General features: G+C 35.9%; 1 protein-coding gene and 5 non-coding genes across 6 annotated transcripts; 4 read left to right on the top strand and 2 right to left on the bottom strand.

The window, feature by feature from the left end:
• Positions 1–5,367: 5,367 nt before the first annotated feature.
• Trnar-acg (transfer RNA arginine (anticodon ACG)) lies at positions 5,368–5,440 on the bottom strand. Its single transcript has one exon. It is a non-coding gene; the product is annotated as a tRNA-Arg (tRNA).
• Positions 5,441–6,217: 777 nt separating this feature from the next.
• On the bottom strand, positions 6,218–9,260 carry LOC140136511 (uncharacterized). Its single transcript, XM_072158223.1, has 3 exons — positions 8,963–9,260; positions 8,449–8,574; positions 6,218–8,029 (listed from the first exon to the last, which is right to left on the bottom strand). Exons 1-3 carry the CDS (start codon positions 9,198–9,200, stop codon positions 6,732–6,734), a joined length of 1,662 nt encoding a protein of 553 aa, XP_072014324.1. The 5' UTR covers positions 9,201–9,260; the 3' UTR covers positions 6,218–6,731.
• A 325-nt stretch (positions 9,261–9,585) lies between these two features.
• On the top strand, positions 9,586–9,658 carry Trnar-ucg (transfer RNA arginine (anticodon UCG)). Its single transcript has one exon. It is a non-coding gene; the product is annotated as a tRNA-Arg (tRNA).
• A 3,688-nt stretch (positions 9,659–13,346) lies between these two features.
• On the top strand, positions 13,347–13,419 carry Trnar-acg (transfer RNA arginine (anticodon ACG)). Its single transcript has one exon. It is a non-coding gene; the product is annotated as a tRNA-Arg (tRNA).
• Positions 13,420–13,885: 466 nt separating this feature from the next.
• Trnar-acg (transfer RNA arginine (anticodon ACG)) lies at positions 13,886–13,958 on the top strand. The gene has a single exon. It is a non-coding gene; the product is annotated as a tRNA-Arg (tRNA).
• A 2,715-nt stretch (positions 13,959–16,673) lies between these two features.
• Positions 16,674–16,746, top strand: Trnar-acg (transfer RNA arginine (anticodon ACG)). Its single transcript has one exon. It is a non-coding gene; the product is annotated as a tRNA-Arg (tRNA).
• Positions 16,747–18,152: the final 1,406 nt, after the last annotated feature.

Genomic DNA, 18,152 nt, shown 5'->3' with positions numbered 1-18,152 from the left:
TCATCTTCATGGTCAGCGCATATACGCACTTTGGGCTTTTGGCTACGCTCAGGTACTCTCTGATGTTTCTCGGCCAGGTTTCTTAATCTGTAGTTGGTTGGAAATGAAGCTATGCCGCGTTTTGGAATACAAATCTCATTCCGACATTCTGAGCATGTTCTTGCACATTTACCAGCCACCATCTTCTTTAAGCAGGCCTCACAACAAACATGACCACATCCAGGCAAAGTTTTAGGTGTATTATGGATCCACAAATAGCTCAAAACATATTGGACATGAGAGCTCATCTTCAGCAGCCTGAACGAAAGATGCAGCCGCCATTTTGTGTATGGTTTCAGAAACACTCATGTCTATTATCATTAATATATACAGTTCGTTGTGCTAGACTGGTATTGATGTTTAGCAATATGGCAAACTCGTTAGCAGCACATGACTACATGCAATGTAGCTCACATTACGGTCGGAGAGATATACATTATATTAAAGGGAAACAGTCAAAGTTGCACATGTACGTTATTATCGATTTTCATTTACCGTTTTGCGCTGTTATTCGTGTTGCCAATATCGCTTATAACACGACCTAAGCGCCCGCCCAATGTGCTTCAATGTGACGTTACTACAACCCAAGTAACATGGCGACTTCCACTGATGACATTCATTACAATAAACTAGCAAAAGTGTTTGATTCTAACAATACCGTCAATGTATAAACTAGAAAGGCAAGTACTACAATATGTTCTTTAAAAAATCGCCCGGCTGTTTCCTTTAAATTTACGATAAAATGCATCACATTAATTAATTGATGATTGGGATTTGGACTTAATATATTTATAGGTATTTTTAGACAACACTAGTCTGATTAATAATTGGTTAAGAATGGGTCGCATCTGAAAGAACATCATTTTTGAAATTGGTGTAATTTATATCCTCCTTCTTCCTCATCTTAATTTTTTCCTTCTTTTTCAACTATATATTTACGTCAGTACAATTTAAGGGTATTCTGCCAGCCACCTGAAATAGATATAATGATATTAAAAAACACTCTTAAGCGTCTTACTGCCAAGTTTGAACTATTATAGTTTCTTTTGTAAACATACCCGTAGGGTAAGAAGAAAATATTATTTTCAACAACCTTTGATGTAGGTAAATAACACCTTTTAAAAATGTAACAGAAACATGTGCTTGGAGTAAAAGCCAGCAAATATTTGTGAGTATAAACGGTTCCAAAAAAATAAGTCCCCCCTAAGAATTGTTGGTATAATCCAACGGATCAATTATCTCGTTTGGAACATAGGCTGATTAGTTATGCATCAAGTGAACGGTGTTATCTGTTATCATCTTCACTGAGAAATACAGCCATTTATAAATTTTTCGGCCAAAAAAAGCTGCACTTTTCTACATAGGCTTTTTATGCATGACTTTTGGTTTCAGACCTCTTTCACTTGAATAAAATTAATCAAAAAAGAATTTTTCTATATTTTTTTTTTTTATTGAAATAACTTAATTTAAGATGTTTATGAATTAATTTTTACACTTTTCAAACATGTTTTATGGTTCAGTGAGTAATCATATAGCCATTTATGAAATTTTATTCATCAACAAAAGTTGCACTTTTCTAAATTGGCTTTTTGTATGCATTAAAATGCGTAAATTTAACAAGTTTTTCATTCTAATTTAATTTATTAGGAAGGACCAACTGTAACTTCAATGATAAATCTTGTGTTCATTGATTAATTTAACCAATGGACCAACAGATTCCTGGTTAGATCTTTTATGCTGGCCCTATACACTTGTTTCATTGTTCATTCCTTGAATGGTTCAAAAAACATTTATATGGGTGGCCTTTATCAAGACTCAACTTGTTACAAGCGGACAAGTGAGGGACCACATCACCTTAAATAACTTTGCAACAAATCCTGCAGCATGCGGGGAACCAGCTTGACCAACAGCAGAGAAGAACGATGCTTGGAAGCCATCTCACATGAAAGAAGGCCTATTCATTATTGAAAGACATTAATATGCTGCAACATTCAATTTAATTTATTCACTGAACCATAAAAACTGTTTTGAATGTGTGATACCTAAATCAGGAAAGGCTTAAACTTAATTCAATTCAATTATGCTTCTTTTTGATTAAATTACTCACTTAAAGGGAAAAATTGTCAAACACAAATTCAAGCATAAAGAGCCCATGTAGAAAAATGCAACTATGTTTTGGCCGAAAATATCGTAAATACTGCATTTTGCAATGAAGATGATAAAAAGTAGCAACAAAAACCCGCTCACCTGATGCATAACTAATCAGCCTATGTTCCAAACTTTAAAACAAGAGAACTGATCAAGCCGTTTTTGGATTATACTAAAATGTCTTAGGGGTGGGGCTTACTTTTTTGGAACCGTTTATGTTACTAGCTTACTGACTAAACATTTGGTCTAAAATGGACATATCTCTAAATGCCACGAAGATATGACCCCATGAGTGGTGTCATATGAAAGAGGAAAACATAAAAAATATAATAAAAAATATTTCCAAAAGTCAGAGGTCATCCAGGGGTCACAGGGGTCAAAAAAGGTAATTTTGAACAAAAACACCTTATTCGTACAACACTAGATCTTTAATTCCAACTAATGGAAATACAAGGCTTTTAAAATTTTACAAAATGATTATGACGTGTTGGGTTATTGGTTGAATGGCCTCTAAAACATTAGAAGCCTAATTATCTAAACCGGTAAGACAGATAAAAGCGTTAATGGGATTTATTTGTTTTGCTTGTTAATTTGTTCGATCGCACGTCTTTTTGCTTTCAAGGCTTGAATACTAATGAAATTGGAATTCTAAACGTTATCTTTGATCATTTGATTTTTGGTAAAATAGGGAAATAACAATATAGCTCTTAGTATTGAATATTAAACAAATTGGGAAGAAAATTCGTTGTACTGTTTTGACAAGTCACAAAATAAAATAACTCTTTTGGTTTGGTTTTATCTTGGTAAATAATTTACCAATAATATAAAAGAAGCGTACAACTGGTGATATATTTCGTATTTTGTCTTTATCCACAAGTTGAAAGTCATCAACGTAAGAGGTGGATTTCTAGTGTAGATTTGCTTTTGCAAGCTAGGGGAAATTGCCTTGTGGCATTTCAGAAGGAAATTTTTGATACGACTGGATTGCTGACAGCAGTAATGTAATTGAACGCAATTTTACGCGATCGAGGTGGCAACTATACTTCAATCCCAATAGGTCTGGGTTTCTCAAGAGGTTACAGGTAAATACATTTGGTATCTTGTCTTTGCCCTCAAATGCAATAATTCTGGCAAATTCATCAGAAAAGATGCTGAAAATTGCCGAGCTAGCGTAGATGAAATCGATAGTAATATAATCTGTGCAACGAGTGCTGGTGTGACAGTCTAATTTAGAAAGATGATATTGATTGCTTAAATAAAGTGGTATCGAGCTTTATAAGCTGGTCATGGAAGGGAATTGTTTGTGGTATTGCTATGGCTGCACTTGTAGAAAACATAGGAGATATTATTCTTTTTCGTCAAATTTACTTTAGGTGTTTGCAATAACGTTTCTAGTGGTATCATGTACATGTATTTTTCACAAATTCCACAAATTTCTTCAAGACATCAATATGATGTTATACCTTCCGGTACTTTCACTGGTTAAATGTGATTCCTCATTTTTGCTGCACATTTCTGACGCCTACATCGGGCTCTCACAAAGAAACAAACATAAGATGTATATTCAAGGGCATTTCATTGGCGTCGTTTGTTGTGACAAATGAAATAGAAAACAACCTGTCTCAGATGTCTTTGGGATAACATTATCAATTTGCTCTACCGATGGTTGGCGCTTTAGCTCCGATGCTTTATTAACTAAGTTCGATGAAATTATATATTTTTTTCTCAATGTTTACCGGCATCCGTCTGCGATGATTTACGTTGAATCATGATAACATAAAACTGTTGGAGCTTCTAAAACATCGTCTAATAAAAACCGATAAGATTTCCGGTTTATTAGGGAGTTCTGTATTGACAGATTATTGGTCGTTATATAAAAGGGTTTTTTATATACCAAGTGGGATATAGAGAAAACGGATGTCACAACAATAGTCTACCTAACATATATTTTGGTCATTTTAATTAAAGTCTAGGTTAACAATAATTCCTTTCATTCAGAAACTGCACCACTTGAATAGCAAGTATTTTCTACCTTGTACTACAATGATGAACCATAACATAGATACTTAACATTGAATTATCTTGTAAAGCTTTTTTTTATCCTCACGCCTTACAGGAAAACGGCATTTGTAAAATCATAAGAAGTAATAAAATATGAAATGAAATACCAACTCAACAAAAATGCTCACTGGCAAATGTCCAGTAAAGGCAGGAAATGGTGATTTGCGCTGTCACAGTTGAAATCCATACGAGAGGATAAAGCGACCTCGATTAATTTCCGTATGTTTTTTTTTGTAAATACACAAAATTACAACGGAACGGAACATATTATCTGTTGTTTTGGGATTGATAGATTTCATCTGCCTGGTTTTCTTTTACGAGAAAAAGGTTCTTTAATAGTGTGGATTTATATATGTGTTGTTTTCTCTGATAAAGGCTTGCACCAAATAAAATGATTAACTCATCCTTTAATATCGAGTCCCTGATGATGGCAAGAATTGTGATTCAGTTTTTCAGAAATGTGCCAGTGGTCTTGTTGTTTACACACAGACTGCACAGGTATATCAGGCCTAACATTTAGTTAACAAAAGTTAGAAGTCCTTCTAAATTGCAACGTCAATCAACATGATCAAACTGAACAATGGGAAGTAATTTTATACTCAATATTCTTCTTTTACAGCTATAAATTAACAAATTCTCACTAGTAGAAAAAGTTATTGACAAAATAAAAAATACACCATTTCATTTCAGCACTGAATCATCGACTGATTTATTTTAGTATTCAAGGTTAGCGACTATTTTAAACTGTTGCGATTTGGTAGTTCACAGCATCTTGTGAATATAGTGAGCTTTGCCCAAAATTGCATTGATCATTTCATAGCGAGCATGTAGAATAATTCAAATATCACAGATATACTTTTGTAGGTCCTGTGGTTCTTGAGTTATGTTGTAAAGAGGGCTGAAACAGCAAAACTTACATAACTCATTAACAACACTAAATCAAGCATGTTTTCAAAGTATATAAATTGTAGAATGAACTTTCGCAAAACATCAAAGTGTTATTTTTCAATAATACATTGATTTAAATAATGAAAATCGACTTTTTTTTGCCTGCTTCGACCAACAATACGTCGTGTAGCCTTAAACAATACAGATTCAGAAAAAAATGGCATAAAAATTCGATCCTGCCAGGACTCGAACCTGGAATCCCCTGATTCGTAGTCAGATGCCTTATCCATTGGGCCACAGGACCGATGACCATCAAAAATCTCAATAAATGGTCATATTAGATTGAAAACTTCTTTGTTTCTCTTTTTCTTCCTGGAGGGCTTTGAGTCAATTCTGGAACACTGGTTGTACCGCACAACAACTATACGAGTCGCTGTGGAATCCCGACATTGGCCATTCATTTTAAATCCAGTCGAATACAAACATTATGTGATGCGATCAAGCTAAATCAGTCGGAACTCGGAAATATTGATTTTGAGATATAGCCAAACAAAGAAAATATTTCCTTTTGTTTCCTCTTATTTTGGAAACTCTTTAATTGCTAATATCTTTGGAACTGGTTGTTCAATCTCAGTGTGGTTTTCTGCAAAATCCAGCTTTGTAAATTAGGGGTTCATTCATAGGATTGAGGGCATGATCGCTGTTTATGCCCTCGATCCTATGAATGAACCCCGTTCATACATACCCAACATTCTATTTATTCAAAAATATTATTAATATTTGTCAAATATTTGCTGAAAATTAAAATTAAAATAAAATGCAGTGAAAATAAGACTCGAAACATACTTTTACATTGGCAAAATGCGAGATGAGCATGTACTTTTACGTCACAGCCTTAATCGATTAATTGGGTCAATAGATTATTCGCAAAGGGGGGAAATGATGAGTCATTGAAAATTGGTTAAAATTAGATCGCAGATTTTTCACTAAGGATTATTAGTTTTCTCTTTTCTATTAAAACACAATTCTTAAGATTTTTTAAAACACAATATTTATATTTTTCATTAAAGTTTACTATTTTTAATGATTTTACAAACTTTTTTCTGGAAAACTAACTACCCCTCTTACAATAATGAACGAGTCCTATTAACATACGTCGATTTGAAACTCGGAACTTCGAAAGTGGTAAACAACAACAGGACACGGTTCGCGGGTTGAGTGCGTTTGTCTGTCTGCAGTTTGTGTAGTAAAATCAGGGATATGAGCTAGAAAAGGTACAATAAACTGTCTGTTGACACGAAGAAAATTAAGAGAAAATTATGATTTATTTGTTCTCATGTCAACACTGCTTTGATACTCAAGTTTGGCAGTGGAGAGACATGAACTTGGCTCTCTCAACTCAGCTGTTTCAACACGTGAAATGCAACAACATCATTGCATGTGCAACGAGAATACATCAGTGTGAATATAATACAAAGTGAAGATCAAAATTCAACGGATTAAGAGTACGATCATGAAGCTTAAAATTGAACTTTTAAGGTAAGCTTGTTACTATTATTGGATAATGTTAATTAGATTTATATCTTTGATTAATTTTAGTTCTTGTTGATATTTATGACAACTGACCCAGAAAACGTGCACCCACTGAACAGTGCAGAGAATTCAGTACTCATGGTACTTGCACTCGATACAGAAGTTTGACTTTGACTTTGAGCTGCAGGAGTTGATCTACATGATATGGACATACTAGGTGTAGTTCTAGTACTGACATGACTGCTGTTGGGGTTTGATACAATCTGGTTGGTAACTTGTCTCAACGGTCTGGGGCTAGGCGGGGCTCTTGAAATTGTGTGTGCCTGGGATGTCATGGATGTGGAACTGGAAGGAAAATTTCCAATTGAATTTGAGCTTGATAAATCTGAGATCACAGTGTCATGTCCCATGGCCTCTTGCAGCAGATGTGATGCAGCTCTTTTCTGTTGTCCACTGGGTTGGGCATAGCTGTCGAGGCTTGCGTCGCACCTGTGACCACTGAGCGATCGCACTTCACTTCTGGATATGCCGGCATGAAGGAGAGTGGCAATACACGTTGCCCTGAGACAATGATTGGTGTACCGTTTGCTCAACTCCGCTTCTTCAGATATAGCTGCCATGAAGTTGCCCAAATAATTTTTACCCATGGGGGCATTTTCATACCATGTAGGATCACAGTATCTGACTTTGTGCAAGGGTTTGCATCTCTGATAGAAGGCTTTTTGTTTTGGATGTAGCTTGCTAAGATAAAAGCGCAGAGTAGCTACTGGGCACTTTTCACCTCCGGTTGCGTACATGCGTCGCTCATTGTTATTATCCGGATCATTAACCAGATCCCCAGGATGGTTTTTGGTTGCCTCCAGGTGTGCCATTGTGACATATTCTAGGCCTTGGTCATCTTGTTTGAAATCAAACGACAACTTGGTCAGTTCATGGAGGCCTTCCCGACCACGTCTGCAAAAGTGCAGTGCGATGTACACGAACACCAACCGCTGTAACCCAACTGGATTAGAGGGTTCCAGTGCTTCAGAATCCATCATCTTGCGTAGATCCCCTTCCGCAATGTTGCCTTTGTGCTTTGGTGGGCGGCCACCTTCCCTCTTTATCAATTTCAGCTTGCCGGTATATACTTTATTTGCCGGGTTGAATCTGGCGTCAGACATTATATTGAAAGTACGATTGTACGGTGCACTTTTCAGATGACGCTGTATAGCAGCCCTCATGCATCTCATGGAGGAGGCAGAATATGGTGTGTTGTCCTGCCGTCTCACCTCTGCGTAGAATCTTCGAAGCAATTGACACAGTTCATCGGGGTCAAGAAGTTCAAACTTGGGGTCCACACTTCTTGCAACACACCAGTCTGAAATGAGATGGGAAAAATCAAATTGAGTGAGCCTGCACATTTTTTCCCATCTCAATTCTCATATCAAAGTATAATTAAACAGAATTAAGCAGAATTTATACTCCATCGCTGAGCGACGAGCAATCGGTATTTGGCCAATGAGGTAGCGCGCTTTTGTTAACCCAACAGAAATCGCACTACCTCATTGGCTAGGAACGAACCAATCGCTCGTCGCCCAGCAATGGAGTATAAATTCAACTTTGCTTTAACATTATTTTTTACCATTTTAAAATTTATTTGTTTATTTTATTTGTGATTTTGTCCATTATTTTATCTACTTATATATTCATTTCTTTCATATGTTTATTGGACCATTCATCTTTACTTTAGCACTTTTTTCACTCTTGTACTGCTTAGATCTAGCCAAGGTATATTACCTTTGAGTATCTTTATGTATACTTTAGTTTGCATGTCTGTTGCTCTTTCATTCCTGGCATTTTCTATCTCCAAAACCTCATCTTGAGTTAGTTCCAGGAACCGTGCTGATGGTGGAGTCAGTGCTCCTGTAACATAAGAAATAAGGGAGAAATTTGTAGTTTTGGGGCTTTGCAACACATGACACATCATCATGACATCGTCGAGAAGATTTGTTTGTTTAATATTTACTAACTTTTAGTTGCCTTTTTATGTATTCTTTTCCCTTGATCAGAACAGTTTGGTTGCATGAAAAATATACACACAAAAATAAGGCTCGAAAATACACATCGTACATGCACTACAATGTACATTGTACATGTACCATTTCGATTGCATACATTTCACTGGGGGCCGAGAGTCGCAGGGTTCATGAATGATAACAATGGTTTAAAGGGTCAGGCTTGTGGTTTTCTTATCTTTCAAGGTTACTCATATGTTATTTATATTTTTATAAATTTAATGACTGTAATTTACCTGGTCCTTCCTGCTTCACAGCGGCCGGTGTTGGTGGCCGGGGCCGTATGCTGCGGGCAGTAGTACTGCTGGTACCGGCAGTGGGCCGAGTCTCCGTAGCAGGAGCCGGCCGCACAAATCGCGGTGTTGTTTGGTTAAATCGCGTGTGCGATTCGGATATTTTGATTGTAGCTGGTGTCCCTGGCATAATTTGGGACAAACCCAGGTTAAAGCACGGAAAATCCGGTTGGTGAAACATCTTTGTTTTGTTTACTTCCGTGTTTACTCAAGCAGACGATGACGACCTTTTGGCCTTGAACTGTAGTACAGCTCATGAATATCGATTAATCGGTTGTTCCCTCGACGAATCAGAGCTCTTCTTACATATTTTTCCGATAGCTGGTCATAAACGGTATTCATGACCGGTTCATTCATGCTCTCAACCAATCACGCGCGCTGTTACATTATAGGTATGTATGAATGCTTTTTACTATCCTATAAGAAAGGGAAAAATGTTATTGCCGAGTTCAGACTGATTTTGCTTGATCGCATCACATATATTATGTTTAATACATGTATGTAGTATGTAAAGCACGCTTATAGCGTCTGCTTATACTGGTAAACCCGAATTACTCTCATACATCGGTCCTGTGGCCCAATGGATAAGGCATCTGACTTCGAATCAGGGGATTCCAGGTTCGAGTCCTGGCAGGATCGACTTTTTTCTTCCATGTTTTTCTGAATCTGTATAATTGTTTAAATACTAAAATAAATCAGTTGATGATTCAATGCAGATTTTATTTTTCATTTCCTCTATATTATTCTATAGGGGCAAACTTTTGTTGCCAAACCTCAGGCTCGGAGGGTGGCTGCATCGAGTTTTTGGCAGATCAAAAGAATTGTGTTAATTCACAATAGATATTACCTTTTGCTTCAAGCATGTTTTCAAAGTATATGATTTGTAGAATGAACTTTTGCAAAACATTAACGAGTTATTTTTCAATAATACATTGATTGAAATAATGAAAATTTACTTTTTTTTTGCCTGCTTCGACCAACAATACGTCGTGTAGCCTTAAGGGATCTAAAATGAGCGTTTATTGCGTTTCGACAGTATTTTTTGTAGGACATGAGAGCACCTCAGACCTATCGAATTGCATTCTGAATACGAAGCATGTCTTTCTGATATCAAATAATTTTCATTTTTTGAAAATCACAATATAATACAAATTTTATGACAAATTATAAAAATTTGATATTTTTCAAATTTTGATATATAACAGTCCTCGAAGTAAATTATATAAATCTAATGATATATTCTTAAAGTGTATCTAGCAGGGAGGAAAAGCCGACGGTCAATTGAACATTTTAACCTTTCATATTGAAGATATGGATTTTTTCCCAAAAAGAACTATTTTTTTTTGGTGTTTTGGGAAAAAATCCATATCTTCAATACCGAAAGGTCAAAATTTTCAATTGATGTCGGCTTTTCATCCCACCTACATACACTTTAAGTATAAATCATCAGATTTATATAGTTTACTTCAAGTACTATTAAATATCAAAAATATCAATTTTTAATGATTTGCCATAAAATGTGTATTAAATTGCGAATTTCAAAAAATCAAAATTATTTGATATCAGATTCTTCGTATTCAGAATGCAATTCGATATGTCTGATGTGCTCTGATGTCCCAAAATAAATACTGTCCAAACGTTCATACCCCAGCCCTTAAACAATACAGATTCAGAAAAAAATGGCATAAAAATTCGACCCTGCCAGGACTCGAACCTGGAATCCCCTGATTCGTAGTCAGATGCCTTATCCATTGGGCCAAAAAAGGGGCATAAAGGACTACCTCTGGGGGAAAGAAAGAAAAGGAAAAGAGGGAAGGGGAAAGGGGGAGAGAGAAGAGAAAGAGAGAGAGAGAGAGAGAGAGAGAGACAGAGAAAAAAAGGGGAAAATCAAATTTTGCCCCCTTTTTCATGTTTTTTCGTACAAAAATCACAATGCACATGATTTTCAAGCAATTTGTGTATTTTTTACTAAAATATCTATATAGGCCTATTAAGTTTTAAGCCAAAAAAGTGATAAATTGGGCAAATTTTCTCAAAGGGCGCACGTGATATTATACCGTAATACAATGGATTACCGTAGGGTTTTTCAAAGATTGAATTATAGGTGAGTGAAAACCAAAATAATTCTCCATGCAAACCCCTCTTTTATGAGACACTGAAACTGAAAAAGACAGCTCCACTTAAGCATGCTCTGTATTCAGTCCATATTCGAGAAATCGAAAATAGACCTCTCCCTTTGATAGGGATTTTATTCATTATTCATAAGGCTGGATTTAAGGTGTGAAAATACCACAATCAACCTGTCAACCTCTCCTCTCTCTCTTGGGAGTTGTAACCTTTGCCAAGTTCTTGCCCTGCGAGGCTCCAACTCACTTGGAGTGTTTAGTCGTCGTATGGGAGTCTCCGGCCTCGGGCCTGCCGGCACTGCGGCCTTGCTGGACATAAAGACTTTGTTAACGTTTTTATTTTAAGTAATTGGAGGGAACCGTCTTTACATATCCTATATCTTGTCCAAATTTGAGATATCGAAAATGGACCTTTCCCTTTTATAGGAATTTCTTATTTTTCCAAAAGGTTTATTTCTATTTTTTACCTCTCAAAAGGTAGACATAAAGGTATTCATATACCACAATTTACCTCTACGCCTATCTCCCTCTTTTTCTGAGAAATTGAAAAAGACAATTTGATAGGCCTACCCATACTTTTACCCAAATTCGAGAAATCGAAAAGGGACCCTCCCCGGGGACCCTCCCTTTCACAGGGATCTTTTCATTTATTCAAAAGGTTAATTTTATCTTTTAACCTTTCCAAAAGGTGAATACAAAGATATATAAATACAATAATTAACCTCCACGCCTACCCCCCCCCCCATCTTTTTCTGAGAAATTGAACAAGAAATCCCAATAGGCCTACCCTTCATATTGTCTAAATTCGAATTTTTCTATTTTTCCAAAGGGTTAATTTTATTTGTATCTTTCCAAAAGATGGATATAAATGTATGTAAATACCAAAATAAACCTGACTTCCTGCCCCCCCCCTTTTTTTTCTGTGAAATTGAAAAAGATGGACTTTTCAAAAAATTTATTTACATTTTTCCAAAAGGTTTATTCTTTTTTATATCTATCCAAGAGATGGATATAAAGGTGTGTTAATACCACAGTAAACCTGACTACCTGTCCCCCCTCTTTTCCCTCTGAGAAATTGAAAAAGACATCTCTATTGGCATATATAAATTGAAAATGGACCTTTCCTTTTTATAGGGATTTTTTTTTTCATTTTTGATCCGATCGGCCCGGTCGATCGGCCCGGCTAATCAGGATATGCTCCAGTGACACGGGCTCCACCTTCACCGAATCCTACACAGTGATGCAAGATCGTACAATCTTCAAAAACTTCCACGTTGAAAGCACCTTGGAACCCTGTAAAAAGGTGATTTTGACCCAAATTCTCCCGCTAAACCGCATGCGATCTCCGGCCATTTTGTTTATCACGAGCAGCTTACCATCCGCCTCTACCGCATACCGTCAATGTTTGTCGGCGTAACTCAAACTGCGGTATTAGACCGTATGTGTGCTGTGTATGTCTGTGGAAGAGGTTGATATTACGCATGCGTAGTTTTTGCCCCTTTGGAAACGTTCGGATTTGGTTGGAAATTCTGAACAATTCCGAACCAATTCCGAACAAATCCTAACCAATTCCGAACAAATCCTAGCCAATTCCGAACAAATCCTAGCCAATTCAGCTTTGATGACATTATAAGCTGACGCTATAAGCGTGCTTTGCATGCTTTGCATGCTAACGTACATGTATGTATTCGACTGGATTTAAATATTAATGGGCAATGTCGGGACGGTCACAAACAACGGGAGAGATCCGCCATCTTGTATTGTGGGATTGGTTAATTATTGTTGTTGTTTTTTTGTTGGTTTGTTGTTGTTTTTTAACTGTAGTTAAAATTCGATCTTATTTTAATATTCTGTCCACCCTATACAAATCATTATCCGGAGGTATACGAACATGATAACAATGCTTTATAGTTTTACCCTTTCCAGTCATTTTAACAATTTATTAAGATTATTGGCCTAAGGCTTTTTGTACCCAAATGGTCATATTAGATTAAAAACTTCTTTGTTTCTCTTTTTCTTCCTGGAGGGCTTTGAGTCAATTCTGGTTGTACCGCACAACAACTATACGAGTCGCTGTGGAATCCCACCATTGGCCATTCATTTTTAAATCCAGTTTATGATATGTTTATAATACATGTAGTATGTAAAGCACGATTATAGCGTCTCCTTATACTGGTAAACCAAATTCAATCTCATACATCGGTCCTGTGGCCCAATGGATAAGGCATCTGACTACGAATCAGGGGATTCCAGGTTCGAGTCCTGGCAGGATCGAATGTTTTCTTCCATGTTTTTCTGAATCTGTATAATACTCAAACTAAATACTAAATACTAAAACAAATCAGTTGATGATTAAATGCAGTTTTTATTTTTCATTTCCTCTATAATTATTCTACTAGGGGCAAACTTTTGTTGCCAAACCTCAGGCTCGGGGGGTGCGTCGAGTTTTTGGAAGATCAAAAGAATTTATTTAATTCACAATAGATATTACCTTTGCTTCTGGTGTCAATTTGATTGAAAGTAGTGAAAGAACATCTAACATCAAACTGGTTTCCTCTTAGGATAATTTTACTTGCATCATGTGATTGGATCTTTACCAGAAATAGAGAACGGGTCGATTTTGTAATTTAACAAGTACAATATTATCGTTTTTGATTTTGGTCATTCAGTTTTAAATCCAGTCGAATACAAACATATTATGTTACATGTAGTATGTAAACCAAATTCAGTATCATACATCGGTCCTGTGGCCCAATGGATAAGGCATCTGACTACGAATCAGGGGATTCCAGGTTCGAGTCCTGGCAGGATCGAATTTTTTCTTCCGTGTTTTTCTGAATCTGTATAATTGTTTAAGGGATCTGAAATGAGTGTTTTGAGTGTTTCGACATTATTTTTGTGGGACATGAGAGCACATCAGACATATCGAATTGCATTCTGAATAAGGATAATGTCTTTCTGATATCAAAAAATTTTATCATTTTTGAAATTCACGATATAATACAAATGTTATGACAAATTATTAAAATTCGACATTTTTCACATTTTTGATATGTAACAGTCCTCAAAATAAATTTTATCAATTATATTCTTAAAGTGTATGTAGCTGGAAGGAAAAGCCAACGGTCAATTGAAAATTTTGACCTTTCCTATAGAAGATATGGATTTTTTTTCCCCAAAAGACCTTCTTTTTTTTTTTTTTAGGTCTTTTTGGGAAAAAAATCCATATCTTCAATATGAAAGGTCAAAATTTTCAATTGATCGTCGGCTTTTTATCCCACCTACATACACCTTAAGTACATATCATCAGATTTATAAAGTTTACTTCGAGTACTGTTAAATATCAAAAATATCAATTTTTTATCATTTGCCATAAAATGTGTACCACATTGCGAATTTTAAAATATCTAAATTATTTGATATCAGAAGGACATTCTTCGTATTCAGAATGCAATTCGATATGTATGATGTGGTCTAATGTCCCACAATAAATACTGTCCAAACGTTCATACCCCATCCCTTAAGTGCTTTCTCTGATCTCTTAATTTGATTGAAAGTAGTGAAAGTACAACTAACATCAAACTGGTTTCCTCTAAGGATGGTAACAAGTGCCTTTTGCTGCTGGGGGACTCATGTGGTGGATAATTACAAGTGCTTACTCTGATCTCTTATCCTCTTTTTAAGGTTCAATAGATATCTACAAATAAAGCTTTTACCTAATTTCAATTGATTCAGAAATTGAATACCTGCAGATAAACGTTATTAATCTAACGAAAAGTTTAAGTAATATTATTTAATATGCCCAGTTTTAATTTAGAACATTAAATGACCCGGTTTTAGAGAAAACAAAAGTGATTTTAAACATGATGGCGGGTGGTGGTATTATCATCTCCCTCACTCTAATCTCCCCGTTGTTTTTGATAAATCCCAACATTAGTAAGCAAAGCAGATTAGAGCCCCGCTTATAATGGTCATCAAACCCCAGTCCAATATCGAAATTTAACTACAGTTAAAAAAAAAGCAATAATTAACCAATCCCACAATGCAAGATGGCGGATGGTGGTATCATCTCCCCCGTTGTTTGTGACCGTCCCGACATTACCCATTAATATACGTCTAGCCCTCTTCTTTTGTTCCATTATCTATTGTATTTCTTTTGTTCAAAGTCTGGTCAACTGTCGATTATATCAAGTAATGTGGACAGGTCAAGATAATGTGGACAGGTCAAGATAATCTGGACAGGTCAAGATAATCTTGGTCAGGTCAAGATAATCTTGGTCAGGTCAATAAATTTTGAACAAGAGAAGTACATGTTCATATTTAGAAACACTGGCCACATTATTTGACTTTTTGGACATTTCAACAAACTTAAAATGCATCAAAGTTTAATATATTTTACACGATCAGCATAAATTATTATGCAAGTTTATGCATATTAGATTTAAATGAAGATGGTAAACAATACTTGTGTGTATTGAATGACACCAAGAACACCTTTATTGAATAATGCAAATTAGTTTGTATTATGTCTTAAAGCCTGTATAATTAGGACGAGGATGTCAATCTACCTTTGTCCCCCTCTCCCAACTAACGCAGATTCCGACAAAGTAGGTAACAAAACAAGAGCCATGAGGTCTTACTAATTAAGTTCAACCAAGGATATTTTGCACCTAAAATGCAGTACATTACAGGCCACAAGACTAGATGTAGAAAAACTACAACAATCTGCGGCCTAACCCGAACCAAAAAAGGTCGAGGAAGGTACCCAGGAATATGCGTTGATTTGGTTCAGGACATTTGTTCTATAAGTATATTAAAGATAAATATAAATTCTATGGTGTTAAATGAGTTACCGCCATGTCTAGGTAAAACACACCCACTTTGACCTTTGAACTATTTACATATTCATTATTAATATTACGAATATGTATACTCGAGTGGGACATGACCACAAGTGAATTGAATAGAATCTCCGGTTAAAATCAATGCTGTATTGATTTGATTAAATCACTTTCAATTGACACTAGATAAGACTCGTAGACTCAAACGCAGGACACACGGGAAGAATATTACACTGTCTCGGTGTGTTTTTATTTTTGGAAAACCCTAAACTTACACAAAATAATCATATCAGCTTTTCCAGTTTGTCTTTTGGAAAATGAATAAATCATAACAACAAATTCGTTTATTTTGGCTCACCGTATATGTAAGATAAACGGTTCAAAACAGACCATTACCATAGATAATCGGTGTCTTGTTGAGGTATGGTGAGCATGTTAGTCGCTCGGAAGGCTCGACCCCTTCGGGGTCTCGCCTTTAAAGTCCGGGGTCTCGCCTTCCGAGCGACTAACATGCTCACCATACCTCAACAAGACACCGATTATCTATGGTAATGGTCTGTTTCTCACCCTTTATCTACTACATATTTAAATCCAGTCGAATACATACATGTACGTTAGCATGCAAAGCATGCAAAGCACGCTTATAGCGTCAGCTTATTATGTCATCAAAGTTGAACCTAATACATCGGTCCTGTGGCCCAATGGATAAGGCATCTGACTACGAATCAGGGGATTCCAGGTTCGAGTCCTGGCAGGATCGATTTTTTCTTCCAAATCTGTATAATTGTTTATATACTATAGGGTCCCAACTCATAAGTCCCCGCCCCAAATAATTTTTAAAATAAGTAAACAAGTATGTATAGCCCTATTTGTTTTACACATGTGGACCAATGTATAGCGTCATGCATCATTGCGTTCAGTTGTTTATTGTGTAAGAAAGGAGGCCGTTTTAAAAGTTGTACCTGAGTCCATAGCAATCAGGTTTTCTTTAAGAAACACATGAATAGACCTGTTCCACTGTTATCGTTCGAGAATTAACTCTTATCTTATGGACTCATATGCAAATTTTAAGAGTTTTTAAAACGGTCTCTTTTTTACATATTGAACCATTGTGACTGAACGCAATGACGTATGACGCTATAATTTGGTCCATAGGTGTAAAACAATTATGGCTATCCATATCTTTTTCGATATTTTTAGATATATTTTAAAAAGTATTTAGGGGGTAACTTATAAGTTGTGGCCCCTATATCAAGTCTATCATAAATCGGTTGATGATTCAATGCTGAAATTAAGGTTCTTTATATCATTTCCTCTATATTTATTCTACGTTATAAAAAAAAAGGGGGGGCGCAATAATGTGTTCCCCCAGGTGTAAATTATTGATGGGCATACTTTTGCTGGCAACGTGTACGTCGTGTATTTTGATTTAGTTGTCCAGTTGTCTAGTTGCCAAAGCTCACTACCATTGACTACCATTCTCAAGATGCTGTGAACTATCAAATCGCAACAGTTTAAAATAGCTGCTAACCTTAAACTAATAATATCATACTATTGATCGCTTTACCTCTAAATAATATTGCTAAATTATAAATACTCATTTGTACTAAAAAAATAATGTTCTTTTAATTGTAATATGGGTTTATCACTATTAAGAGCTCAAAATCAGATCCGCTGAACAGGAGAGCAACCAAAAAGTATGCTGGCACCGGGAATTGACATTTGAAATAAGAATAAGAAGTATCTGTACTTTTAATTTCAATGTTTGTAAGACATGTGAATTACTAAAACATGTTATATCCACATGAATGAGTCTTTTGAACTACCTACATGTATCTGCTGCCCTTTGTCGGTAACATTGGGAAATCATACATAACAATTTCGGGAGGCATCCATATGAAAAGGGTTATTATGCAATGACTATAATGTGCCCTGAAATGAACTTCATATACTCGACAATCAAACTTTTACTTTAAATTTAAACGAGAATATTTTAGTTCGCTCACTAAAGTGGCCGGCATTTCGGCTCAATCTAAATGACTGGCATTTCGGTTTCTTTTAAAATGCTAACTAGAAATGTAAGATTGAACCTTGATAGAGCATAGCCAAAAGACTTTAACTTTTTTGTTGCTTCCATTCTGCAAGTGTACGTCGAGAGCATATCGT

Source organism: Amphiura filiformis, chromosome 16 (assembly GCF_039555335.1).
Source record: "Amphiura filiformis chromosome 16, Afil_fr2py, whole genome shotgun sequence".
Classification (NCBI taxonomy): Eukaryota; Metazoa; Echinodermata; class Ophiuroidea; order Amphilepidida; family Amphiuridae; genus Amphiura; species Amphiura filiformis.
This window is presented reverse-complemented; position numbering and strand designations above follow the sequence as displayed.

Coding starts and splice junctions, on each gene's coding strand:
- LOC140136511 (XM_072158223.1), bottom strand. CDS start 9,200: ATGTTTCACCAACCGGATTTTCCGTGCTTTAACCTGGGTTTGTCCCAA. Junction 8,575..8,962: donor TGTGAAGCAGGAAGGACCAG/GTAAATTACAGT, acceptor CTTATGTTACAG/GAGCACTGACTCCACCATCA. Junction 8,030..8,448: donor ATACATAAAGATACTCAAAG/GTAATATACCTT, acceptor ATCTCATTTCAG/ACTGGTGTGTTGCAAGAAGT.